General features: G+C 39.2%; 2 protein-coding genes across 5 annotated transcripts in view; one reads left to right on the top strand and one right to left on the bottom strand.

The window, feature by feature from the left end:
• bigmax (helix-loop-helix-leucine zipper transcription factor bigmax) overlaps positions 1-6894 on the bottom strand; it is an 86046-nt gene extending 79152 nt beyond the window's left edge. The window contains exon 1 of one of the 4 annotated variants that reach the window (XM_068354059.1): positions 6718-6894. The gene's annotated coding sequence lies outside the window, so the exon portion shown is untranslated. The other 3 variants (XM_068354062.1, XM_068354061.1, XM_068354060.1) reach the window with 3 other exon arrangements.
• Positions 6895-7195: 301 nt separating this feature from the next.
• On the top strand, positions 7196-17791 carry LOC137623283 (coiled-coil domain-containing protein 32). Its single transcript, XM_068354063.1, has 5 exons — positions 7196-7338; positions 10519-10586; positions 12656-12773; positions 15322-15564; positions 16993-17791. Exons 2-5 carry the CDS (start codon positions 10578-10580, stop codon positions 17250-17252), a joined length of 630 nt encoding a protein of 209 aa, XP_068210164.1. The 5' UTR covers positions 7196-7338; positions 10519-10577; the 3' UTR covers positions 17253-17791.
• The last annotated feature ends 10045 nt before the right edge of the window (positions 17792-27836 follow it).

Genomic DNA, 27836 nt, shown 5'->3' with positions numbered 1-27836 from the left:
TGGGGAAGGGCAATGGGCCTCTTCCCCGCAACGGACTTACCTCGTCCCCTACTCTGGGTAGGGGAAGAAGGACGGGAGCTACGTTCTGCCGAGACCTCTGGGGAAACCACAGGCGACAAGACACTGGATTCTTTAGGTGACTTCTTAGCCGCCGCCTTCTTCTTAGTCCCGAAGAGCACCCACTGGATCTCACTCCAGTTAGGACACTCCAGGCACGTAGAGGCAGGGGAACACACTTTCCCCCTACACGTGGAGCACAAGGAGTGGGGATCAATCTCAGGTTGATCCATAACGCAAAGCTAATACACCCAGAGACACAAGGATGCAAAGGGAAAGTGAAAGGGAAACACGTGGGTAACACGCGGTAAGCACAAAGGATCAGGGGACACAAAGGGTCGCACAAGGTAAGAGAGAGCGCGGCGAGATGTTGATCACGCCGCAACCAGAAACTTACTGACGATTCGACCTGAGCTAGCACGCTGCCCGACCCCGGGTCGCCTCAGGGCACGCATCACACTGCCTGAGGTTGACCCCGTAGAAAACGGGAAGAGGGTAAACTATACAAAAAGCTGGTCGGTTAGGTAGAGTTACCAGTAACTCCTAAGAAGGTAGTTCTAGGTAAGTAACCGTGTTAGAACAACTATACATTCATTATAGGCTTACTACCAAGTATCATCTGCCCTCAACCGATTGCTAATTGTCCTGCAAGGGAGCCGAGGTGTTCATAACCATGTTTTGTGCAGTGCAGCCACCACAGGACCTATCGAGAAGGTACATCTAGTTCCTATAGGTTGCGTCTTGCAGTTAGTAGGCTGTGAACGTAGTTTGTCATTTCCACACGCCCGCTCACAATAAAGGTACCTACATCACTGAATAGTTTTTTGAAAGTCAGAGATGAGCTAACACCCCTGATGTCATGAGCTATGGGTTTATGATCGGGAGGAGTGGAGTCCATTTGTAAGGCTCGCTCGATCTCCTCCCTGATCGGGAAAGAGATAGAGATTTTGGCAACTCTCTTCTTGACCCTTCCCGTGCTAACAGTCAGTTGACCTATAAATGAGCTCTGATGGTTTGTTAAAGATATTCTGATATTGGCCTTGTCCTTGGCAGGAAATATTTGATTTTCAGTAAGCCTAGAGATTTTTCTTCTGAATTATAACACATAAGTGCCAAGTTCCTTTGAAGCAGCCAATAAGAAGTTTCTGAATGCATTTGCTCAACATAAACATAGTCAATACTAACTATCTTGGCACCCCCAACCAGCACTAACATTGAAAAATATATTACCAAGACAAGCAAATGCTTTATGAGCCAGGCGGGGAAGGGACCCTTCTCACAATGGGAAGGCTGCCTTTACACCTGCAGTTGGCGGCGGGCATCCATCCCGCAAACAGGAAGGCTGACAGACACCTGGAGGTGGACCTCCGAGCAGAACACGCTGCTTCCGGTCAACGAGCTGAGCAAGCTATCGTTGCAGATCGTCACAGAGCGCTGCCTGTGAAACGTAGCCGATGCTAGTTAATGGGTTAACCCCAAAGGGATCTCACGATTAGAAACCCCAAGGAGAACCAGTTTACAACTGCTCTTGTTCCAATGCTAGAGCTGGGAGCTGCAGGAATGAAGACAAGCAGAGGCAGTGTGTGCTGAGGCTAAGGACATGAGAACTCTATCGGTGCATTACCTCCACATTCTCAAAAGGGAATCCCGTGAGGTGAACGCACTAGGCTGGAACTCTGAAGATGACCCACCTATAATTCCTCAGGTGGACGAGGAATTGCAGAGGTAGTATCCACCGGAGACACAAAACTGACTGGAAGAGACCCCTTCAGCGGCTTGGTGGCGAAGGTCTACACCAACCCCTGCGGAGGGAGCTGTGCGCTCCTGCTGTGCCCCAACCTTTAACTTCTCCTACATCCGTTTCTTCAGGAGGGGTGGGGGACTCGAAATCTCCAAGAAAAGCCACAACTGAAGCAGAGTGTCAAGAACTAGACTCATTACAGGGATAAGGCTCAACTGTCTGCTAAGGGGAGTCAACGGGGTCTTCCGAACTCGAAGGTTGCCCAGGGGTCAAACATTCATCACTCTTATCCGATCAGCTTCATGAAGAAGCCAAACGGGAAGAGGCGCTCAGCACAAGGAGAAGCCTCCATGCAGGAGCGTCATCTACATGAAGGGCACAGGTGGTGAGGATCCATCTCCATTACTGACATAAAAGTACCTCAAGGGCAGCCAATATGCCAGGACAAACCCACGTGTACTGTACTCAATAACCAACCATTCCTGAAAAGAAAAAGGAAATTTTTAAAGTTACTTTAGCCCGTTAAATAGGAATAACCTAAGTCAAAGACAATATATCTGCACTCAACCATAGCCTAAACAAAAGTGAAGAAAGCTCAGTGGGTTAGTGTGAGCTGGAAAGATGCTCTACCCCAGCCAACTAACCGAAAGTTGTTGCCACCTCCCATAAAAGTTTTTATGGCCACATCCAGCTTACTGTACTTGTGAAGGAATGAACCAGCCTGAACCAAGTGATTAACTACATAATCAAAATAACGCCAAAACACTAGCACACTTGGGGACGTTCGCATACTTCCACATACAGCCTGGCAGAACAGAGGAGTAGTGAAATACAGTACCGTTAAATCACAAGTAAAGCAAGCCAAGGCCGAGCAAAAACCAGTTTGAAATAAGTCAAAACTTCCGTTCCTTTCCTTTCATTACCAGATGATTAAAATAATGCTAAAATACTAGCCCATGGGGTTAAAGCACATATTGAAAGATGTTCCGCTAGCCAGAACACACGAACAATGAGATGTAAAGCGATCTACGGTAGAAAAAAACAGCACATTATTAATATTAATTTGGTGTACCCGCATACAGGTATATACGTTCAATTAAGCAGAGAGATTTTTGTAGTAATGTTGTTACAAACAACTCCATAGTTTAAAAAAGTTCATTCAAATATACAAGCGACTGGTAAGTGGTATATTTCAAGGCATTTCAAACATAATTGATGACAATATCTAGTGCAAAAGCATAGCTTTTCAGTAATGGGAGTCAACCCACAACTATGTAATTAGAAAACTATGGATTTCTGCCAGAAATCATTATAATAAACAGTAAATGATACTTCAATTTCTAGCCAAATGCATGAACCATATATTTTTCCTACTCGCTATCTTGTGTTTTATCCATTTTTTACCATATTTATTGGGGCAAACCACCCATTCATGAGTTTTTGGACCCCCCTCATAAAAAGACAATTTTAGGGGACCCCACTGCGAAACAGAGATTTTTTGGGTGGGGAAATGCCAAATAAGTGATTTGCAGCAATAATAATGGTCAGAAATGCAAAATAACCACAAGATATCAGTTGGAAAAATATATGGTTAATTAAGTGGCTGAAAATTAAAGTATCATAATCATCTATGATTTACTTCACGTCCTTCTAATGGGTTTTGCTCCGTCGTGCACTCGCTTTTCTTGCGGAAAACGAAAAACAAGCAAGCTACGTATGTACTGGCAAGCGGTAATGTTGAGCTGCGTTCACAATCCCTGTGGCTCATTATTTTGGGGTTATTTTTTACCTTCACATGAGTAACAATAGCTAAACACTGAACAGTGTGTGTTTCCATCCTAAGTGCCGACATAGATGAAATTACACTAAATTTCTAAACAGATTGTACTTCCCTTAAGTTCACTCTTGAAAACATTTTTATGTGATGGTGGTTTAACTCAACTGAAGGGAAGGGTGGAATGTTGTAGAACAACAACATCCGGGAACTTGTGCATAAATATTTGGAAGCTCCTAATTGGTTAAAAATGCCAGGTAACGATTACGTCATATAAAAAACAGAAAAGCTGGCCATAGCAAATGCAAGCAACACATGCGCAGTTACCGCCGTAACTTGATATTAGTCTCCCAAATGTAAACAATGGACAGAGTGAGAGATAGACTTCACATTTTCAGCAACAGATACCCCAAGTTATGCCCCAGCCCCTATTAAACATATTGAGAAAAATACTAAACTAGCCAGCACTCGTCCATTTCTTACAGTGAATTTAATTTTCACTGGCAATTAAAGTACAGTATCATATATTAACCTAATAAACATACAGTACAATATCCCACAAAATACTCAGTACAGTATTTATATTTTCTACAATCCATTTATTGCACTACTCTACAATTTTACCAAGAATCTTAGGCCAAGTCATACTGTTGTGTTTGTTTCCCTGGTAAAATATGGGTTTTCTGTCATGTTAATACATTTGGAATTTCATATGGTAGGCCTGTTGTAATAATCAGATTAAATTTTTAGTTACAAAATTATTTTAAGGGAGAAGCTTGTTCATATGTGGCAAAAGTTCATCAGGTGTAGTGTAGGTAGTCAGGTCAATAGATTTTTGTCAAAATATTCACCTACTAGGCTATCACACAGTGCAATATCTTCCGCATGCCAGAACAGAGGAGCAATGAGATAATGTAAAATTGTGAGCAAAGCGAGACAGCAGAGAAAAGACCAGTAAATTAATTATTTCCTGACCAACATACTCGTAACTTCACTTCATACTCATAACTACACTTGATAAAGTGTGGATGGAAACGGACATGGTCAACGTATGTTCTAATTTTCTATGTAAGCCACAGGCCTGGTGACTCAATAAAAATGGTAAAATTATAGTTATGAATGGAACACCATTTTGAACAGAAACATATAATTTTTCCAGCAATGAAAATTGCTTTCACTAAATTTGACCTTCATTTCAACAGCAAGTAAACCGAAAACACACTATACCGTCTAAGAACAGGGATATCTTTTTTAGAAATTTAATGGATTTTGCTACGCCGTGTGCTTGCTTCACTCACGAAGAAAAAAAACAGCAAGCTCCTATGTACTGGCAAGCAGCAAATATTGAGCTGCACACGCTAACCCCACTGAATATTTCTTAGATAATCAAATTTTTATTTGCAGTGAAAACAAGTGTAATTTTCAAAGACAAGTCGTTGGGGTGTAGGTATGATAGCAACCACCTGTATGTATTATTATGGCTAACTTAGAACACGTCATTGTAAGGGGGGGGGTCGCAGGGGGGCGTTGGCCCCCCATTAGGTAAGTAGGTAAGGACGTGGCTTGTAGGTTAGGTTACGGGAAAGTATAGGGTAGTTGATGTCCATTTTTAATCCACACGGGAGTTACTGGCCGCTGATATACAAAGGGACTCAGTCGTTTTCTTTAGGGTAAGCTTGTTTAGTAGCAAACCTTTTGTTCTGTCCATAACTATAAATCCACAAAAACTTACCGGTAATTTTGTATATTATTCCATGCTAATGTAACCTAGGAAAAAAACTACTGTTTCTTACAGAAAAAATTACGATCTCTTCAAAAATGACACTCGTTTCCGTCGCAAATGAATAGTTTCAGAAATACATATACATCTATATCATACGATAATGGGGGACCCCCAGTGGGAACTCGGGGTTTTGGGTGGGGAAAACATACTGGGGAAACGAAATATAATTGTTTTCCTATAGTAAATAACGTGAATTAAGCGAATTTGATGTTCATTTCAATGGGAAACAAACAGATAAACCAATTCGGATAACTTTAAGATGCACGGTGTCACTTCTCTTACGAACGAACGATAACATTAGCAACGTTACCAATATACACAGTGTTACCAACAATGACGTATGGTACACAGAGTTACCAACGGCACGTTGACATTACTAGAGATAGTAATGATAGATATTCCCATAATTTAAATAATTTCTCCATATAAGTTTTACTCAATATATAAAATGTACAAAAAGGGCACAGAACCTAACAAACCCACCTAACCTAGCCTAGTAGTATGACAGGTCACAAAATAACATTTGATCTACATCGGACGTTGGCAGCACTGGTTACTGTATTTTTTCATGACACAATCTTTGTAACGGCGCCTCCAAAGTTTATCCAGATATACCGTTTTGTATTCTCCTCGTTATTATAATTTCAAGAAGGTAATGTATAGAGAAGAAAAGGCTTGTTTTACGTTTATATATCGATTCCCCAGTATGTTTTCCCCACCCAAAACCCCGAGTTCCCACTGGGGGTCCCCCATTATTGGAGGATATAGATGTATATTTATTTCTGAAACTATTAATTTGCGACGGGAACGAGTGTCATTTTCGAAGAGAGCGTAATTTTTTCTTTTAGAAACAGTAGTTTTTCCTTAGGTTACATTAGTATGTAATAATATACAATGAAACCAACTTACCAGCCTACCTGCAAGAGAAGCCATTTTACAATGCCGGATAAAAACATGTCTGTAGATCACCCTATATCCTAATCTATCCCTTCCCTCCCTAACTTTACCTACAAACCGTTTCCTTACCTATTTAATCCACTGGGGCATGGCCATCATCACACATACGCCCCTTGTAAGCATTCCCAAGGTCTTATCTTAGGGTCAGATTGGACACAGTCTTAAATTGAGTTTTTGTTATGAAACGGGACGTTTTGATGCCATAATTACACAATGGGAAGACTTAAACAAATGATAAATGTAATAACACATACAATACGGACATTATTACATTAATACAATATGGGATAAATGGAAGGTCCGTACTGTCACGTTTACATGTGACTCGGGTTCTTGGTGTAAACAAGTAAACAAGGCTACTTTGAGCTGTTTACTACTTATAAAGAAAATGTTTCAATGATTTACCTTAATCCTGATGCCACTGGTCTCTTTTTCATAGAAAAAATTAACTGATAAGTTCAATAGCTTGATAATTGTCGAAAAATTGTTAAAAGTTCACGACAAATTAAATTTTACGTTGAGCAATTAACAACTTAGCTGGTAGTTTACGTGCTTATCAGCTGTTTTGACCACAGATCTCAAAGACAGTTAGAGTGAAGGTTTTAAATTTGTTTTCTGAAGATATGTAATAGGAAATTTTCATTTCATTTAGTTATCAGCTAATTTATTATCAGCAATTTGCTCGCATAAATCCCGTGTCTCTTTATTTATTAATTGCTGTTTACTTTCCATAAAATACAATAGATAATGTGGAATAAAAACTGCCTATTAGATCCATGAATGCTACACAGCCCTGTAGTCCTGACAATTCTTAAATGGAAGGACATTGACTCTTAAATTACAGAGTATGGTCATTTTTATACAAATATAATTATTTTCAAAAATATAAAGTCTTAGCAATATGAGTTAAAATTCATGTACAGTAATATCTGTCATCTGTCAGCCATATTGGATTGACCAGTAACTTCCAAGAGTTGAGGGGCGTAGGAGAAAAAGTCCTAAGGAAATCAAAAGACCAAATTGAAGGTGAATATAATTTATCCTAATTCTATTTCAGCTAGATATAAACTCAATAACCCCGTTTAACCCAATAACCACAAATATTAAAGCCAAGCAAAGCAAGACTTGACATATCCTAAGTTTGGGGCATGTCTGATCAGAACCTTAATTTATTTATTTTAGCATGACTATAGCCTAAGTCTAATTCTTAAAATATTAATGAAACAACTAACAGCGGACAATTAGCTTAAGCTGGAGGAAAATTAGGTTTGTGTTTTTTGTTGGAGGGGCCATTATGGGATAACACTGAATCAGTCTTAAGTATTGTAGTAACCTAAGCATGGTATGTAGGCTGTCCAAGGTCTTCTCTGTGGCTTTACTATGCCTATCTTAAATTCAAAATACGGGAGGTTTGTATGACGACAGGTAGGACCATCCATGTGCATAGAACACCATCTAACCAAACCTAACCTAACCTACAAGCCGTGTCATTACCTAATGGGGAGAGGTCTAACATCTCCCTGCGATCCCCCTTAGACTGACATATTTTAAGCGACAGGATAGAAAATAAGGGAGTTATGGGGTACGGCCGTCATCATACATACAGCCCCAAGATACATTGCTACCTAGCCAGTCTGCAGAGAAAGGCCTTTTTTGATAAAATATTTAGTGCAAGAGCAAAATTTTCAGCGTCACACCACCAGATATTTCTAGGTAAACCTTTGGTAAAGTCATTTTTCATCGCCATGATGTGTTGAAATGTATTCCTTTCTCTCCCAACTCACTAACCTAAACAAGGTCTTATCTGGGCAAACTCCCATTTACTTAAACTGATATAGGACCTTGTTTAAAGGCCGCTCATGAATGGCAGAGGCAAGGCACAGTGGCATTGCCATATCAAGCAGTACAATGCCCAAGAGACCGACCATATATACATATGATCAGTGCTCAAGCACCCTCTCCACCCAAGCTAGGGCCAAGAGGGGGCCAGGCAATGGCTGCTGATGACTCAGCAGATAGAACAATTTGTGTAGAAAAAAAAGCAGATCTTCATAAATGTCATTTCTTCAGTAACTTGTAAGATGAATCATTCCACTCTTTAACATCATTGGCTAAATAATAACTAGATTAACACAGTTGAAGGAATATTGTTTTTACATAGCCCTGTGCATGGACCTCTGAGACCATCAGTGCCCAAGAGCAACTTGGTAAAATCCTGCAGTTACACTAAAGTACAAATGAAAAGACTTTGGACAGCAATATTGAAGAGAAGAAGCAGAAAGAGATGTAAATTAGAAGCATATTTAGCAAGTGCTGCTAGGAATCAAAGGAAATCTACAAAGATCCTCAAGTACTAATACCTACAGTGAACCGCTTGAGGTACACTAAATGGATTTTGAGCAAAGCAAAAAATCTATTTTTGGGTGATATGGCCATGTTGTCCTGATGGAAGGTTCCTTTAGGCAGCTTACTAAGGGATATTTGGCTACTCCCAGAGAACTGACCGTAGGTCTCCAGAATTCTAACTCCTGGCGCGAGTATCCTTAATATAACTCTTAAGGATATCGCATAATATCAGGGGACATATTTCTTGATACGACACATAGCAATCTTCACCCCGAATACAGTTTTCGCTTTGAGGGGGAAGAGTTGCAAAAATGAAGGGGAGCCGTTATCAAGGTTACCCGGTGGATTTCCTCCTGGTACCACCCCGGCGAACTATTCCTTGTTACAATTACGCATGGATAGCTGCAGATAGAGTAGTTTTGGGTGGGGATTTGTTACATAGATGTATACTGTACTCTTTTTTTTAAAAGGAGGGAGGGTCCATCAGGAAGACATGGCCATATCACCCAAAAATAGATTTTTCGCTTTGCTCAAAATCCGTTTTTGGGGCTTAGTCATGTCGTCCTGATGGAAGTTTACCAGAGAATTACTTGAAAGTACTATATCTGTGGGTTTGTATAAGTGCCTTTACCTTGACTCAGATTCTTATATGGTCTCCCAGACCAAATGTATATATGACATTACTGTTATTTGTTATATCCACTAAGTTTGGAACTAACTCAGGGCTTCCTGCCCCCTGCAGGGAATAAGTCGATACCGACTAAAAAGCTTCAAGGTATTATTCATAGGAACAATGTGGAACTTTAGTTATTACCAGGTTGTTCTTACAGAGGTACATTATCAAGTATTTTTATTTCTAGGAAAATAAAAGACTCTGGACAATTTATTCGGTTTCATGTAGGGCGAATAAGACGCAAATAAATTTTATGTATTTATTTGTATGGACAAAAATAAATACCATAACGAATGTATCATAAATAGAATCTTTTACATAGCCAACATCAATAAATATATATATTTGTGACCTGTAAGGGAAAAAATATATATTAGTAAAATGTAGTTGCCACTCATTATTATGAAATTATCAATTTGATTTCACTCAGATGTTTAACACTGTGTACGAATGTTCACACAGCACTGGTGTTATTGGTTAGATTCTATACCTATATAGAACAGTCCTAGAATCACCATAGTGATTCTCATTAAAAAGTATTACACTCAAAGGTGCTAATACCTGTTCACCCTGCTTAATTAGCTACTACAAAAGGAATAGTTCGCCGGGGTGGTACCGGGAGGGGATCCACCGGGTAACCTTGATAACGGCTACCCTTCATTTTCGCCACTCTTCCACCTCAAAGCGAAAACTATATTCGGGGTGAAGATTGCTATGTGTCGTATCAAGAAATACGTCCCCTGATATTATGCGATATCCTTAAGAGTTATATTAAGAATACTTGTGCCAGGAGTTAGAATTCTGGAGACCTATGGTCAACTCTCTGGAAGTATCACTGTAGCCAAATATCGCTTAGAAAGCTGCCTAAAGGAACCTTCCATCAGGACGACATGGCTGAGCCCAAAAATGGCTCTATCCTCCTACGGAGTAAGTTAGAACTGGAAATATGTCACCATGGCCAAAATTCTTATAAGTTCGTGGGTAGACTCGAGTGTAGCTAATGTATTTGATGAACTAAATTACACTGTAATTGAAAAGATAAGGCTTTTGCATTTTCAAGGAAAATACAGTGGCTTCTTTCATCTGGAGTCAGCTGTCTTATGAAATATACATAGTATGTCATGCAATGTTAATTTATTTTGTGAATTTTATGCCTATGTGATTATAAAGACTTATTTATATTTCAGGGATATTCTGTTCTAGCATACACAAGTAATTTGGATTGAAGCATAATTGAATCTTTCAAATGATGCAGGTATGTTCATCTTCTCACTGTAGCTTTTTTAAATTGCAGTACAGTATGATGTTCCCTATGTCCTAACTTGGTCACAGCACTTCGAAATATCCAGCACAATTTTTATAAGTAGACTGCTATTACTACTACATAGAGCTGTATAGGTTATATGCATCAAAGATTTGTTTCTCTCTTTGCAATAGTGATGCTCTAATTTACATATCAATCACTATCTCTAGTTGCTAGTATTTTTTTATTACCTAGTTTCACAATGTAATACTGTACCTATATGTCACCAAGAGGACAGAAGTGTGCTATCTTGTGAAGGCCTTTCATTACAAAAAAAAAAAATCTTTACAGCACTTCATTTGTATTTTGCATTACCTGTGATGCCATTAGTTAGATTTTATACACATGCATTCATCCCTACAACTTCTTTCTAGGATTTATTTAGACTTTTTTATTCCGATGAGAATATTTTATAAGCCTTATAGGAATGTCTTCCAGCAAAATATGAAAATGGCCGTTGAAACTTGTTAATAAGTTACTTAACAGTTTTTAGTTAGGTGAGTGGATAATCTTGCCCCCTGCCTACTTGCCTGACGTAGCGCAGCCACGTTTTCTTTCGCTATTATTATAGAGAGATGTTATGGTCAGCGCTTAGCCTCAACTGTCAAAGCTTTTTCTGACTTGAACCTAAATAACTTCAATATCCCTGTGTTATGTTATTATTATTACTAGGTAAGCTGCAGCCCTATTTGGAAAAGCAGGATGCTCTAAGCCCAAGGGCTCCATCAGGGAAAATTAGCCCATTGAGGAAAGGCAATAAGGAAATAAATAAATGATATGAGAAGTAATGAACAATTAAACTATTTTAAAAACAGTAACAACATTAAAACAGATATTTCATATATAAACAATAAAAACATATGTCAGCCTGTTCAACATAAAAACATTTGCTGTAAGTTATGGATGAATGTCTGCCAGTCAGTTAAGAGGGACTATATTTCCCACCAATAGGCAGTTTCTCATAAAGGTTTGGATTCAAATATTATGCAAATTTTATTTTTTCTAGACATGAAAGCATGTCTTTTATTAATATCCCAACTCAGCCATCACTCTTTCGTCCTGATGCATGGTTCTATGGACACAAAGGCCTTATCTATTGTTAATTATTAAAACCTTGTTGTACTTTATTTTAATATAATCATTTGTGAATTACTGTGGTTTCTTTTTAGATCAAAAGTTTTCCTGTATCAAAAAACTGTGAACCGAGTGATTCCATAAAGCATCCGTGCTATCATAGTAAATGTGTCAGTTATGCAAGCCTTTTATCCTGACACTCCACCAAAATCACATCATTCTCTCTCTCTGTCACCAAAGACTGATTGTGTCTCTTTCTTCAGTCTTTTATAGTAGGCTGATCAAACCATTCGGCAACTGTTAACCCACATTCTCTCCATACATGGATTGACTCCAGTAGACTTCATTTAATGTACATGGGTCAGATAAGGTCTTTTTTGGTTTGAAGTGTAACTAAAAACCAATGGTATCTGGTCTTTAATTTTGTATTGTCATATCCAGTACTTTATCAAATTTGCCATTATTTTTCATCTCTTGGCTACTGCAATTATAACTTCTCTATTTCCTTGCTACATAACTTTGATATTTTACTTCTTTATATTATTTAATGTTTTTCATTGATACTTTATTTCTTTATGGAGAATAAAAGTAAAAGTGAAACAAAATACCTGTAAATCATTGATGCTCAGCTTTTTTATATTTTTAAAAATAAGTAATACTGAAGCCTACATATTTTGTCTGTATGATTATGGTATTTATTTGTTTCCATTTATCATTATTATTAATGTAGTTTAATGAAACCACAGTTGTGATCCTTACCTTATGCTGGGCTGTTGTAGGAGTTGCCCAAAGGATTTGTTTTTAAATGACATTTAAAATGGAACAAATGAAAGTTGGACTTGACAGCTGTACTGTACTGCATACATTTCATATGATCAGTGTATTAGTCTCTTTAAATGCCTCATACCATTAGTGCTTTGTAATGTATTTACTTTTTTGACATTTAGAAACAGGAGTTGTGGGGTCCTGTTTCAAACAATTCTGGAAAACCTGTTGAATGCAAGTTTGAAGATTCCTTCACTCCACAATGTTTCACATCTGGCCAAGATAATTTTCTTGTTGATGGTAAGTCTGAATGGTAACTCTTGCTTTGTATTTGTATCTGGATGTGATTTATATGGTAATTATTTGGTATATTTTCCCAAGTTAGGCACTCTTATATCAGTTCTTAAGTCACATAATCCCTAATAGCTAAGGCATTCTACTTTCGGCAACAAGAGATGGGTAGACAGAGAGGCAGACGAAGCTAATTATTGGCGATAAAGCTAATAATAGATTTTATTTGTAAAGTTTATTTCCTTTATATGTTTTTGATTTAACTTTGTAGTGTCTCAGAAGCTAATATGTAAAAAGTAAGAAAAAATTATCTAATTAATATTCCATACTTTTTAATATGCAATATACAAAGAATATCTTATAATATCACTAATGCATCCATCTCATGCACCTCTCATTCATAGTTATAACCATGAAAGATGGTTATATATGACTAATGGGTTTGCACAAACAAATATTAGTGTTATAAAGATATGATCTGTTTCATCACAAACCCATGTATTAAATAGAGCCCTCATTCTTCATCTAAATCCATATGAAGGCTGTATTAATAAATGATTATAAAAATATTACAACTCCAGCAGTAGCCCTAGTTGAAGAAGCAGAAAGCTACAAGTCCTAGAGCCTAATAGGGAAAACAGCCCAGTACAGAAAAGAAACAAAAGAAGACTCAACCATAAAAGAGAGATGAAAAAAAAGTGATTGTATTGAGATACAGTACTGGTAAATAATAATGTTAAATAGATATGTATTGTAACAAACAAATAATGAAATAATACTTGTGTCAGCCTACTCAACCAAAGGGGATTAGAACCTAGTTTGAACACCTGAAAATCCACCAATTCAATTACAGTACATTACTTTACATGATAGGGAAGATAATTCCAGAATTTGGACTTGAGTGGAATTTAACTCCTCAAGTAATGGATAATACCAAGCCCCACAAAAGAAAATGCGAGATTTTTAGAATTACCTGCATACCAAGTACTATGTTTTGATGGAAAAGTAATGCAAAGGATGGTCAGAATAATGTAAAATGTTATACAGCATGCACAAGTTTGGCATCAAGGAAAACCAATCCACTTTGGATACTCTATAATGGTTCCAGGTGAAACTGTGTGTGTGGATCAACACAGCGAATCTCCACCTGTCACATAATCGGAACAGAACCCTATGGGAAGGTAAACCTATCCCTTTTGAGACTAGAACAGGAGAAGGAGAAAATTACAGAGTGGGGTAATGGTTAACATATACAGGGGTGTATCCTGCCTCTTTTGGAGTACAGTAATACACGCATGTACAGCTTAAGGTGAACTTCATACTTGCCCTCCTCCATCAAGGTGTCCTTTTCAGCAGGTAAGAGAACATGATAAGCTGAGGCATCATAAATCAGAAATGTAATGAAAAACACTTAACACTGACAATCTAGCTGACACATCATGCATAAACTGAGGCTCCTTTGTTGCTACCAGTTGCAAAGGAACTGTTGTACACTGGTAGAATGAACTTGAAGATAGGAAAGCTTCTACTACAACACACAAGGCATGCTTCTTGCAAGACATCCTGGTAAAGAGACATCCATTTGAATCTCAACTAATCTTGCCACGTAGAATACCTAACCCAGGATAAAAAAAAACCTGGCCCATACAAAGCTTACCTTGTAAGCATAGCATGATTTATCAGGTAAGCCCTTACATGTACTGTACACTTCACTGTCTTCACGGCAAATGATGGAGCAAAAAATGGTTTAAAATTCAGAAAAACAAACAACAGAAACGATAAAGACAGGACCATAAACACTGTTAGCTTGTGGAATATAGAAAAAATAACCTAATAAAGGAAGCAGTTAATGAAAACTGCAGCCAACCGTAAATTAGGATATAAAACTCAGAACAACGAATAGAGGTGCACAAAGATTAAAAAAAAAAGATTAATGACTTGGTAGAAATAAGTATTCAATAGGAAAAATCCCCCTATTAAAAAACACAAATACAAAGATAAACAGCAAAGTTCACAATATTACATATCAATACTTACAAATGGATGACAATACCATGTTAATTAACAGCAGTTACTATAAACCAAATGATAAGGATAAGGAAGCCCAAAGTTACTCATCAACACTCAAACTAGGAACTAAACATAAATACAATACAGTATACAGGAAGCTTGAACCTATTATAATAGGAAAACCAGAGCTTACCACTCATAAACTTGTTACTATACCTGAAACAGCATACTGTGTTACTAAAATGTCAAATACCAATTTAACATTACAATCTACAGTATACTGGAAAGGAATGCTAGATCAAAAATAGAAAATTTTAAATTTCCCTTCAAATGTTGTCATAAAAGTACCTAAGGCCAATGCCAGGCTAATCAAGTAAGTAATGAATTTGTGATGAAATAAATAGTTTCATGTAAGTGTACTGTATATAGTGCTGTACTGTAATGAGAAAATGACACCTGGTAATGTACAGTATATACAGTACAGTATATTCAAACTTTATGCTATTCAATTTACTGTACTCATTATATTTATTCTTTGTTTTTACAGAGGATTATGTCCCTCTAGATGATTCCTCACAGTATTTAGCAGGCCTTGAACGAAAATTAGCTAGAGTTCAGGGGCGGACTGCAAATAAGAGACAAACAGAAAGTCGCAGGCTAATCAATGCTTTGGTGGGGTCTCGAGATGCTCATGCCCACGAATTAGTAAACGCAAGTAATATAGGTGGTGATGAGATTATTACTTCTGAGAGTGAACCTGCCCATCAGACTGGTGCAGTTGACCCACAAGGTAAGGATTTTTTTTTCTCAATTATAGGTCTTGCAGCAAAGTTCAGTATTCTGATGTCTTCATAACAGTCTTTTACTAATTTATGTATGTTGTGCAACATTCTCTATAAATTTATCAACAAGGTAAATTGATTGTCATAGAATAGTACAGCTCTGCATGATATTCATCATTGTACATTAAAAGTATGCAATATTATATTCCTAACAATTACAGTTTATGCATTAAATTGCCTTAATGTAATCTAATTTATATACTGTACAGTATAAGTATTTTTTGTACAGTAAACTTTGTGCATAGGTGTTCCCCATGAACCACATATTTGCTGCATTGTATACTTAGATGTTACATAAAAAGTTATTTTCATCAAGATTTTTCTGTAACAGAAACAAAACCTTCATGACAGTTGTCATTGAAATAACAATTAAAAAAAACACCCATTACATTTTTTAATGTTTAAAAACTGTAAATTAGTTCTTTGAATTGGGATTCTTCATGCATGAAAAAGATAAAGATCCTCATAAAATCACTTCTCTCACATTGGATATTTTTTTTTTTCTTTTTTAGGTTAAACTGTTTTTGAACGATTTCTTTTCCTACAAATTTCAATTTCAAATTGTGAGACATAATGTGTACTGAAGAAATTAATTTTAACCTAAAATTTTAAATAGTAGCTGTTAACTGTTAGCAGTACAAAGGTCCTTAACTTACAAACATTTGGAGATAAAAACACAAATCCAACTGAAAATAACAAAGATAAGATAAAGAAATATTGTAATAAAGGAAGTATTTATATCAGAAAATTGACAAGAAGGACCTTTTCACCGGACGTCACAGGTCGACCCAGAAAAACAATATATCATTTAATACAGTAAACAAAATGACATTTGTAATAACCTGATATCTATTTCATATGAAACCTGACTATCTGTTGATGTTTTTACTTGGAAATCATAGGTGTGGAATTCAGGTTAGGGCTACCCTAGGACAAAATAAACAGCTTCTTGGAACCAATTAAGTTTGTAAGTTGAAGACCTTCTATACTGCGACCTACCTCCAGAGATTTCATAAAACACAGAATATTTTCTTACAGTGGGGAAAAAAAATTGGAAAATTTTGCTTTCAGACAGCTCAACACACTATAGTTAATTTCTTTTAGCGATGCAGATTTGCACCGACTCGCAACGGTGCCCTTTTAGCTCGGAAAAGTTTCCTGATCGCTGATTGGTAGGACGAGATGATTCTAACCAATCAGCGATCAGAAACTTTTCTGAGCTAAAAGGGCACCGCTGCGAGTCGGTGCAAATCTGCATCGATAAAAGAAATGGACTATAGAACTTCATTTTTATAATGTACAGTACTCCATTTATGAAATATTTAAGCTATTAATTATCAATATTATTCATATGATTATATTATTTTTTTCTGTAGGGGCGATTGGTGCAATGATAAGACGCATTGCACCTGACAAGGTGGCTCTCACCCATGAAGAACTATGTCAGCTTCTGGAAGCAGACTTCTTAGCTAAGATTCAAGAAGCAGCAACAGCAGCAGCAGAAGAAGAAGAAGAAGAAGCAACATCAAAAGAAACACATTGTGACCAAAAACAAAATGTTATTGTCCAAGATGACAAAGTCCATCATGAACAGAATGAGGAAAAGAAATTGTCTTTAGATGAAGGAGAAAAGTAGAAATGAAAATAAACTGTTATTTCTTCCTAATAAAGTATTTTAGAAGAAAAAAATCTTGTCAAGTTTTCCATAAATGTGTTTAGACATTCATAAGCAATAAATTTACCAAAGTAAATAATTTACTATGTAAGTACTATACATAATAATTGTTCAAGTGCTATAATAACCCAATTAATTCCCTAACTGAATATAAATAACACAAGTTTAACCTTATACATAATAACCTATTATTAACATCAGTGAGGAAAGATTTTCAAGCTTGTAATTTCACCATTCTACCAAAACTATTGGGAAACCATTTTTTTTTATTCATCAGGTGTGCTGTTGACATCCAATAGAATAAAATCTTGACTATTTATTGTAATTGGACAGAAAAATTGATAACAGATCCACTGATAAAACTCGAGGAATTTCTCCTATTCGCCTTAATTGTTATAAGAAAAAATATACATATATTTTTTTTTAAACTTTTGTCTTATTTTATTAGTCAGTAGACATAAAGGTATCATAAGTGGCTTCTAATAAAAGGATGATTTTCACTACAATACTTTGATTCATGTACTATGTGATTTTCACTACTGTACATTACTTTCATTCATGTATTATAGCCCCAAAAAATAACGTTAAAGTTTGCTGTATATTCTGACACAGGGCTAAGTTATTTGACACAAGTTGCATTAGGTGAGGAAAATGTGGTAGACCTAATTGTTGGGAAGTGGATACCATATACAGTATGACCTTGGATAGTATTATACTTTATTTTTTAATGTAATATTAATTACTCAGTCAAATTATGTAGATTCATTTGGTGAAGTTATGATAACACAGTAAGACTAGAGTTCTAGCATGGGCACAGTGAATAACTGTACTACGACAGGTGACCACACATTCCAACCCTATTATTATTATTATTATTACTAGCTGGAAAAGCAAGATGCTATAAGCCCAAGGGCTCCAATAGGGAGAAATAGCAGTGTGAGGAAAAAAATAAGGAAATAAAAAAACTAAAAGAGAAATACTGAACAATATTTTTTGTACAGTAATAATATCAAAATAGATATTTCATAATAAATAACTATACTGTATTAGTCTGTTCAACAGACAAAAAATTGCTGCAAATTTAAACTTTTAAAGTTCCAATGATTCAATACCTGATTAGGAAGATCATTCCACATCTTGGTAACAGCTGGAATAAAACTTCTAGAATATTGCGTAGCATCGCGTCTTATGATGACGGCATGACTATAAGAATCAACTGCATGCCCCGTATTATGAACAGGATGGTACTGTACAGGAAGATCTGGATGCAAAGGATGGCCAGAATTATGAAAAATCTTATGCAACATGCATAACAAACTAATTGAACGACAGTGCCCCAGTTTAATATCTAGATCAGGAATAAGAAATTTAAAAGACCATAAGTTTCTGTCCAACAAATTAAGATGAGTTTCATTAGCTGAAGACCAGCCAGGAGAACAATACTCGAAACAAGGCAGAACGAAAGATTTATAACTCTTCTTCTAAATAGATTGATCACAGAAAATCTTAAAAAGACTCTCAATTTGGCAATTTTTTGTGCAATAGATAAAGAGATAGACCAAATGTGTTTCTGAAAAGTAAATTTACTATCAAGAATCACACATGAAATTTCAAGACTCGTATAGAGTTAATCAAACATTATCGATGCTGAAATCTGGATGTTAAGAAGCCACTGTCCTTGACCTACTATTAGTTTTGATAGGGTTCAATTTCATGTCCCATAATTTGTACCATATACTAATTTTAGCTAGATCTCTATTAAAGGATTCAGCAATCATAGGCCTACATTAAGTAAATGGAATTGATGCAGAGAGTAGCATCACCTACATATGCAATGAGCTTGTTTTTTAGGCCAACTAACATGTCATGTACAGTATAAAGTATGAAAAGTACCTAATGGGCCAAGAACACTACCCTGAGGAACACCAGATATCATATTCCTATACTCACACTATGGTGCCCATCTACAACAATTTGCAATCTATTCCTTAAGAATTCAATAATGATACTAAGAAAAGACCCACCACTCCAAACTGTTTGAGTTTGAAAACAAGGGTCTCAGGATTAACACTAAAATCAGGGCCAATCATACGAACTTCATGACCACAATCAAGGGATTTCTATACAGCATTGGAGATTCTAAGAAGAGCATCACATGTTCCAAGGCCTTTACGAAAGCCTAACTGCAAACTAGGGAACAGAGGATTATCTTCAGCAAACCTATTTAGACATTCAAAAACTTTAGATAATATGAGTTATGGAAATATGGCGGTAATCAGCGGGACTTGAGCTACCAAATACACATTTATATAATGAATTAACATTGCCAATTCTCCAACATGTTCTGAAAGAATCTCTTCTTGCTAACTTGCTGAAAATAATAGAAAACTTAGGAGCTTAGAAATCTGCAGTCTTGATAAAAAATAAAGGAAAAATTATATTTTAATTATAAAATAAATTTTTGAATATACTTACCCGGTGAATATATAATAGCTGACGCTCCGGCGGCTCGACAGAAAAACACAAAAACTCGCGAGCGATCGCTATGAAGGTTGCGGGTGTGCCCACCAGCGCCAACTATCGGCCAGATAATGCATATACATGTAAACAGCTCCAATTCTTCTCATCCCGCTGGGTCTCTATCGGGGAGGAAGGGGGGGACCTTTAATTTATATATTCACCGGGTAAGTATATTCAAAAATTTATTTTATAATTAAAATATCATTTTTAAATATTTAACTTAGCCGGTGAATATATAATAGCTGATTCACACCCATGGTGGTGGGTAGAGACCAGAATAAATAAAGTTTACAGCGTACATGCTTAGAGTTTTTGACAGTTATATCATAACAAAACCCAAATATATATAGGTACAGTACCTGGTAAGGAAGTTGACTTAGACGATTACTCTGCCTTGTTAGTCTGTCTTCCTCACGAAGCCCAGCGATCCTCTTAGGATGCTGAAAGACTCCCAGGAGCTGAAGTATCAAGGGCTGCAACCCATACCAACAGGACCTCATCAAACCCCTAATCTGGGCGCTCTCAAGAAATGACATTTGACCACCCGCCAAATCAACCAGGATGCGAAAGGCTTCTTAGCCTTCCGTACAACCCAAAAACAAGATTAAAAACATTTCAAGAGACAGATTAAAAGGATATTGGAATTAAGGTAATGTAGTGGTAGAACCCTCACCCACTACTGCACTCGCTGCAACGAATGGACCCAGTGTGTAGCAGTCCTCGTAAAGAGTCTGGACATCTTTTAAGTAAAATGACGCGAATACCGACTTGCTTCTCCAAAAGGTCGCGTCCATAATACTTTGCAGAGATCTATTTTGCTTAAAGGCCACGGATGTTGCTATAGCTCTTACTTCGTGCGTCTTAACCTTAAGCAAGCATCGGTCTTTTTCATTCAAGTGAGAATGAGCCTCTCGTATTAAAAATCTGATAAAATATGACAAAGCATTCTTTGACATAGGCAATGATGGTTTCTTAACTGAGCACCATAATGCCTCAGATTCACCTCGTAAGGACTTAGTACGCGCTAAGTAGACCTTAAGAGCTCTAACTGGACACAGCACTCTTCCAAGTTCGTTGCCTACGATCTCTGACAGGCAAGGTATATCAAAGGATTTAGGCCAAGGACGAGAAGGCAGTTCATTTTTGGCCAGGAAACCAAGTTGAAGTGAACATGTGGCTTTCTCTGTAGAAAAGCCGATGTTCTTACTGAAGGCATGAATTTCACTGACCCTTTTAGCCGAAGCCAAGCACACTAGGAAAAGCGTCTTGAGGGTGAGATCCTTCAGGGAGGCTGAATGTAATGGCTCAAACCTGTCTGACATGAGGAACCTTAGGACCACGTCTAAGTTCCATCCAGGAGTTGCCAAACGACGTTCCTTAGAGGTCTTGAAAGACTTAAGGAGATCTTAGAGATCTTTATTGTTGGAAAGATCTAAGCCTCTATGACGATAGACCGAAGCCAACATGCTCCTGTAGCCCTTAATTGTAGGAGCTGAGAGGGAGCGAACATTTCTCAGATGTAAAAGAAAATCTGCGATTTGGGCTACAGAGGTACTGGAAGAGGACACAGATGCTGACTTGCACCAGTCTCGAAAGACTTCCCACTTCGACTGGTATACTCTGATGGTAGAAGCTCTCCTAGCTCTCGCAATCGCACTGGCTGCCTCCTTCGAAAAGCCTCGAGCTCTTGAGAGTCTCTCGATAGTCTGAAGGCAGTCAGACGAAGCACGGGGAGGCTTTGATGAACATTCTTTACATGGGGCTGACGTAAGAGATCTACCCTTAGAGGAAGACTTCTTGGAATGTCTACCAGCCATTGAAGTACCTCGGTGAACCACTCTCTCGCGGGCCAGAGGGGAGCAGCCAACGTCAACCTTGTCCCTTCGTGAGAGGCGAACTTCTGCAGTACCTTGTTGACTATCTTGAATGGTGGGAATGCATATAAGTCCAGATGAGACCAATCCAGTAGAAACGCGTCTATGTGGATCGCCTCTGGATCTGGGACTGGTGAGCAATAGATTGGTAACCTTTTGGTCAACGAGGTGGCAAAGAGGTCTATGGTGGGTTGACCCCAAGTCGCCCAAAGACTCTTGCACACGTCCTTGTGGAGGGTCCATTCCGTGGGTATCACCTGACCCCTCCGACTGAGACAGTCTGCCAAGACGTTCAAGTCCCCCTGGATGAATCTCGTCAACAGGGAGATGCCTCGATTTCTTGACCATATGAGAAGGTCCCTTGCGATCTCGTATAGCGTGAGGGAGTGTGTGCCTCCTTGCTTGGAGATGTACGCCAAAGCTGTGGTGTTGTCTGAGTTGACCTCTACCACTTTGTTTCGAAGAAAGCTTTTGAATTTCATCAAGGCCAAGTGGACTGCTAATAGCTCCTTGCCGTTGATGTGCATGCTCTTCTGACTTGAGGTCCACAGACCCGAGCATTCCCGACCGTCCAGGGTCGCACCCCAACCCAAATCCGACGCGTCTGAGAACAACACGTGGTTTGGGTTCTTGACTGCTAGCGATAATCCCTCTCTCAGACTGATATTGCTGTCCCACCATTTCAGGCATGCCTTTACTGGTTCGGAGACTGGGATTGATACCGTCTCTAACGTCTTGTCCTTGTTCCAGTGAGAGGCTAGATGGAACTGGAGAGGCAGAAGGTGTAGTCTCCCTAGCGAGACAAACTGCTCCAGGGATGAGAGAGTCCCTACGAGACTCATCCAATTCCTGACTGAACAACGTTCTCTTTTCAGCATTAGTTGGACTTTGAGCAGGGCTTGTTCTATTCGGGTGGCAGACGGAAAAGCCCGAAAAACTGGACTGCGAATCTCCATCCCCAAATATAGAATAATCTGGGATGGGATCAGTTGAGACTTTTCTAGGTTGACCAAAAGTCCCAACTCCTTGGCCAGACCCAACGTCCAATGTAGATCTTGCAGACAGCGATGACTGGACGATGCTCTGAGAAGCCAGTCGTCCAAGTACAGGGAGGCTCGGATTCCCGATAGATGGAGGAATTTTGCCACATTCCTCATGAGCCTCGTAAACACGAGAGGAGCAGCACTGAGGCCAAAGCACAGGGCTCGAAACTGGTACACCACATTCCTGTAAACAAACCTCAGAAACGGTTGGGAATCCGGGTGTATAGGAATATGGAAGTACGCATCTCGTAGGTCGAGAGAGACCATCCAGTCTCCCTCTCTGACCGCTGCTAAGACGGACTTCGTGGTCTCCATCGTGAATTTTGTTTTTGTAACAAAAAGGTTGAGCGCACTGACGTCTAGCACCAGTCTCCAACCTCCTGTATGCTTTGGGACTAGGAAGAGACGGTTGTAAAACCCCGGTGATTGAAGGTCCGAGACTTTCACCACCGCTCCCTTCTCTAGCAACAGAGACACTTCTTGATTTAGGGCTTGTCTCTTTGACTCCTCTCGGTACCTGGGAGAGAGGTCTATGGGAGTTGTCACTAGAGGAGGTTTGCGTACAAACGGAATTTTGTACCCCTCTCTGAGCAACAGAACAGACTCTTGGTCTGCACCCCTCTTCTCCCAGGCCTGCCAGAAGCTCTTCAATCTGGCACCTACCGCTGTCTGAGGCTGTGGGCAGTCAGACTCTGCCACGGGAGGACTTGGCTCCTCTCTTCTTACCTCTCTTTCCCTCGGCACGAGAGCTTCCCCTGCTGGGAGCTCTGCCACGAAAGGGCGGGATAAATCTAGATGCAGGAGTCTCGATCCTGGGTCTCACAGCAAAGGAAGAAGAAGGAGTCCCTTTGCGAGCAGAGGACGCCATCAGGTCATGGGTGTCCTTCTGCACAAGCGAAGCAGTTATATCCTTAACCAGCTGTTGCGGAAACAAGGCCGCTGATAAGGGAGCAAAGAGCAGTTCCGATCTCTGACAGGGAGTAACTCCTGCCGAAAGGAAAGAGCAAAGGGTTTCTCGCTTCTTTAAGACTCCCGACGTAAAGGTGGAGGCGAGCTCATTGGAGCCATCGCGGATGGCTTTATCCATACAGGACATGATAAGTAAGGAAACATCTTGGTCGGCAGACGAGATTTTCCTACTTAAAGCTCCTAATGACCAGTCAAGAAAGTTAAACACTTCAAAGGCCCTGTATACGCCTTTAAGCAGATGGTCAAGGTCCGAGGAGGACCAACAAATCTTCGAGCGTCTCATGGCCAGGCGACGGGGAGAGTCTACGAGGCTTGAGAAGTCACCCTGGGCAGAGGCAGGGACTCCCAAGCCGAGAACTTCTCCCGTGTCATACCAGACACTCGATCTGGAAGCAAGCTTAGAAGGAGGGAAGGCAAAGCCCGTCTTCCCCAAACTCCTCCTGGTATCCAACCAGTCGCCTAGAAGACGTAAAGCCCTCTTGGAAGAGCGAGAAAGCACTAGCTTAGTAAAGGCTGGCTTGGAAGCAGGTAAGCCTAGAGCAAACTCGGACGGAGGCGAACGAGGAGCAACAGCAACAAAGTGATCTGGAAAAAGATCCTTGAAAATCAACATGATCTTCTTAAAGTCCATCGAAGGAGGAACCGCCTTAGGTTCATCTACATCTGAAGGATTATCATCAGGATGAGGATCAGCAACGTCCTCACCTGAAGGAGCTTCGTTCGATAACTGCTGAGTTACAAGCAAGGGCGAGACCTGCCTTGGTGGCAATGCTTGACAAGCAGAGTCCACACGCACAGGAGCAACAGTAGCAGTCCAGGATGCTACGTCATGTAACTGCTTAACAGCCTGACTGTCAACAACAACAGGAGCGGGAGGACGCTCGACGTCAACTCGAGACTGCCTTGACTGCCTAGACTGAGCAGTCAAAACAACTCTTGACTGCGGTGTTTGACGCTCAGCGTCAAAACAAGTCAACTCCGCTGGTTGGCGAACGTCCTGTATGTCAACAAAAGCATTCGGCAGCTGCTGAACGTCCACATGCAGCTGAAAATCAACACGGGACTGCATCGAGTGAGGCTCTACAAAACGTGACTGACGTGACTTTGTAACGCCAACGTCAACAGGACAAGCAAAGGCTCGTTTGGGCGGCTGACGGCCAGGATCTCGATCAGCTAAACGGTGAGGATCATCGTGAACCTTTTCAGCAGAATAGTCCTCCATAAGAGAGGCAAGCTTATTCTGCATGTCTTGCAGTACAACCCATTTAGGATCAACGGGAATGGGTGCGGTAAGAGACGAGGGTAACGTCTGTGACTGCAAAACATTGCCTACACTAAGACTCTCGGAGCCTGTTACGCTTCTGTTTAGGCGACGAGCAGTCTTCCGATGACTGCACAGGGTCAGAGCTGTCCCAATGGCTACAACCAGGACGCTGGACCTGTCCTGAAGGGACTGACTTTCGCTTTAAGGGTCTCGAAACCTTGCTCCACGGTTTCTTACGCGAAAAGCCTTCGGATGACGAGGAGAAAACCTTCTCGCTCGTCTTATGGTAGGGGCGGTCTTGACGAGACACGCCTGGAACCATAGAGGGAACGTCTGTTCGCTGATTAAAGCCTCTCAAACCCATAAGTCCTACGACATTACTTCTCCCTGGGGCTTGGGAGCTTGCAAGAGGTCTCGGACTAGGCGAACGACAGGCACGAACAGACGAACCCTCGGTCGCAACACTGATAACACTTTGCGCACTAATCACTTTCCCACGATTTTCTAATGTGGCACTCTGACACTTTAACTCCTTTACGTCCGCCATGAGTTGATTACGGTCCGTAGCTAACGACTCAACTCTCTCGCCCAAAGCATGAATGGCACGTAACATATCCCGCATTGATGGTTCCTGAGTGCTAGTAGAGGGTTCAGGCACAACTACTACAGGGGAAGGATTAGGTTCAGGGGCATGGGAGGAGGAAAATTCTAACGATCTAGAGGAACTTCTCCTCACCCTATCTCTCTCTAGCTTACGAGAATACTTGTCAAACTCAAGCCAATCGAATTCCGAAAGGCCCACGCACTCCTCACACCGATCTCCTAATTGACAGGTTTTACCCTGACAATTAGAACACACAGTATGTGGGTCGAGAGAGGCCTTTGGAAGACGCTTATTGCAATCCCTAGCATTACATTTACGAAATCTAGGAATTGGAGAAGGGTCAGCCATTTTGAAAAAGTCAAAGAAAGTCCAAAAAACAATCCAAAATCATCAACAATTAAATCTATCCAAAAAAGAGTTCAAGAGTTTAAGTTGAAGATAAAACACCTGCACTGCGAAAGCTCAAACCAAAAGGAAGTACTTCACCAAGACTGTTGAAAAACTCCAGGTTAACAGCGAGTAATGGTACGTCTTGTCGATCAGACCGACAGAGAAGAATTGGAGCTGTTTACATGTATATGCGGTATCTGGCCGATAGTTGGCGCTGGTAGGCACACCCGCAACCTTCATAGCGATCGCTCGCGAGTTTTTGTGTTTTTCTGTCGAGCCGCCGGAGCGTCAGCTATTATATATTCACCGGCTAAGTTAAATATTTAAAAATACTATTTGGGTCTATACCATAAGCATCAAGGTCCATCAAGAGAGCTTTAATTTCACAAGACCAAAAAGCTAATAATTAGTTTGGCCTCAGAAAAACAGAAAATGAGGATGATAGTTTCTCATTACTCTGCTTACTATTAAACACATCTGCCAAAAGGGTTGTCTTTTCCTTTGGATAGTGAGTGATAGAGTCATCTGGTTTTATCAAAGGAGGAACTGCTAATTCTACACCTAAGAGCATATGCTGCCTTATCACTACCGAGATGATAGGTGATGAGACAGCATGCGTCATTCTGTTCATTTAGCCATTTTCCCACAACACATTGACGTTACTTTTGGGAGCTATACTGTAGTACCTTTACTAGCTAAAGATCTTTGCTATTTTAATTTTTTTCTCAATCAAAACTGATTTTTCATAATGAGCTTGGCCTTGTGAAATATAAAGTATACCTCCTTGCCCTAAGATCATTTGAAGTTTAGACTTTTTTTAACCAAGTAAAAAAAATCAGCATGGGCTTCAATATTTAGCCTGAAATTGGTAGACTGATGATTCCTAAAATAAAAGGACATTGCTATATCTGCTTTCCTAATCATTCTAGAGGGTGAGAAAGCTCACTCATTAAGATTATTATTTCTTGGTTATATGAAGGAGGTAAAGTAGTACCTTGGTTCACGAGTAACTTTGAATACAGTATGAAGAAATTTGGATACGAGCATACAAATTCAAATTAGATAATGAGTATTGCATTGGTCTGAGAGCAAAATTTTCTCAGTAAAGAAGCAAGGGAACAAGTAATACAAACGAGACTATCTATGATGCGCAGAATTTGTGGAATGAAATACTATCAGCAAATCTCTAATTAATGTACTTTAAATGTTTAATGTGAGATATGTCTATGAAAAATATACTGTATATAGTAGTAACTTTTGTGCATCCATTTAGTCTTTAAACTAGGCCTTTGTGTCATTGATAACATCTTTTTTTTTTTATCATAATTTTCTTATAGAGAAGGGGACAGCCAAAAGGGGTTACTTATTTTTTAGAAAGGGAAATGGTCAAAAGCTTTTGAAGAAGGATGCTGTAAGGGTAATTATGATTTAAGATTGAGAAAAGACGTGAGTCTACAGGTATTACGACAGCTAGCAAAACCAATAGAAAAATGTGCTATGGCAGCCCATCCGATGGACACACTGGTAAGTGGGTTTACAAAATTCACAGTAATTACTCCATAAGGCTATAACCTCTTCCCAGTACATTAAGCTGGTAAGCTCCATAAATTGGGTGGCCTCAATCCAGACATCTATATACCAGTACAGTATACTCCTACAAAAACATTTAAATGCTCCATCATGCCAGTATAAAAAATGATGCTTGCACTCTTCATGGCTTCGCATGAGACAAGGAGGGAATTTTGGCATGTAACTTTTTCATCCAAATTCCATGCCACATGCCAGTTGAGTTGTTTTACAGTATTATTTCTATTTTCAATTTTTAATTATTGACTTTGATCCATTTCTGATGTTAGGGGTTATAAATTGAAAAATTAAAAA

The sequence above is a fragment of the Palaemon carinicauda genome, chromosome 30 (genome assembly GCF_036898095.1).
Source record: "Palaemon carinicauda isolate YSFRI2023 chromosome 30, ASM3689809v2, whole genome shotgun sequence".
NCBI lineage: Eukaryota > Metazoa > Arthropoda > Malacostraca > Decapoda > Palaemonidae > Palaemon > Palaemon carinicauda.
Note: the sequence above shows the minus strand (reverse complement) of the source record. Positions and strands in the feature narration are given on the sequence as shown.

Excerpts from the sequence above, each read along its gene's own strand:
- LOC137623283 (XM_068354063.1), top strand. Across the intron at positions 12,774-15,321 it reads AGATAATTTTCTTGTTGATG|AGGATTATGTCCCTCTAGAT; the intron begins GTAAGTCTGAAT and ends TTGTTTTTACAG. Across the intron at positions 15,565-16,992 it reads TGGTGCAGTTGACCCACAAG|GGGCGATTGGTGCAATGATA; the intron begins GTAAGGATTTTT and ends TTTTTTCTGTAG.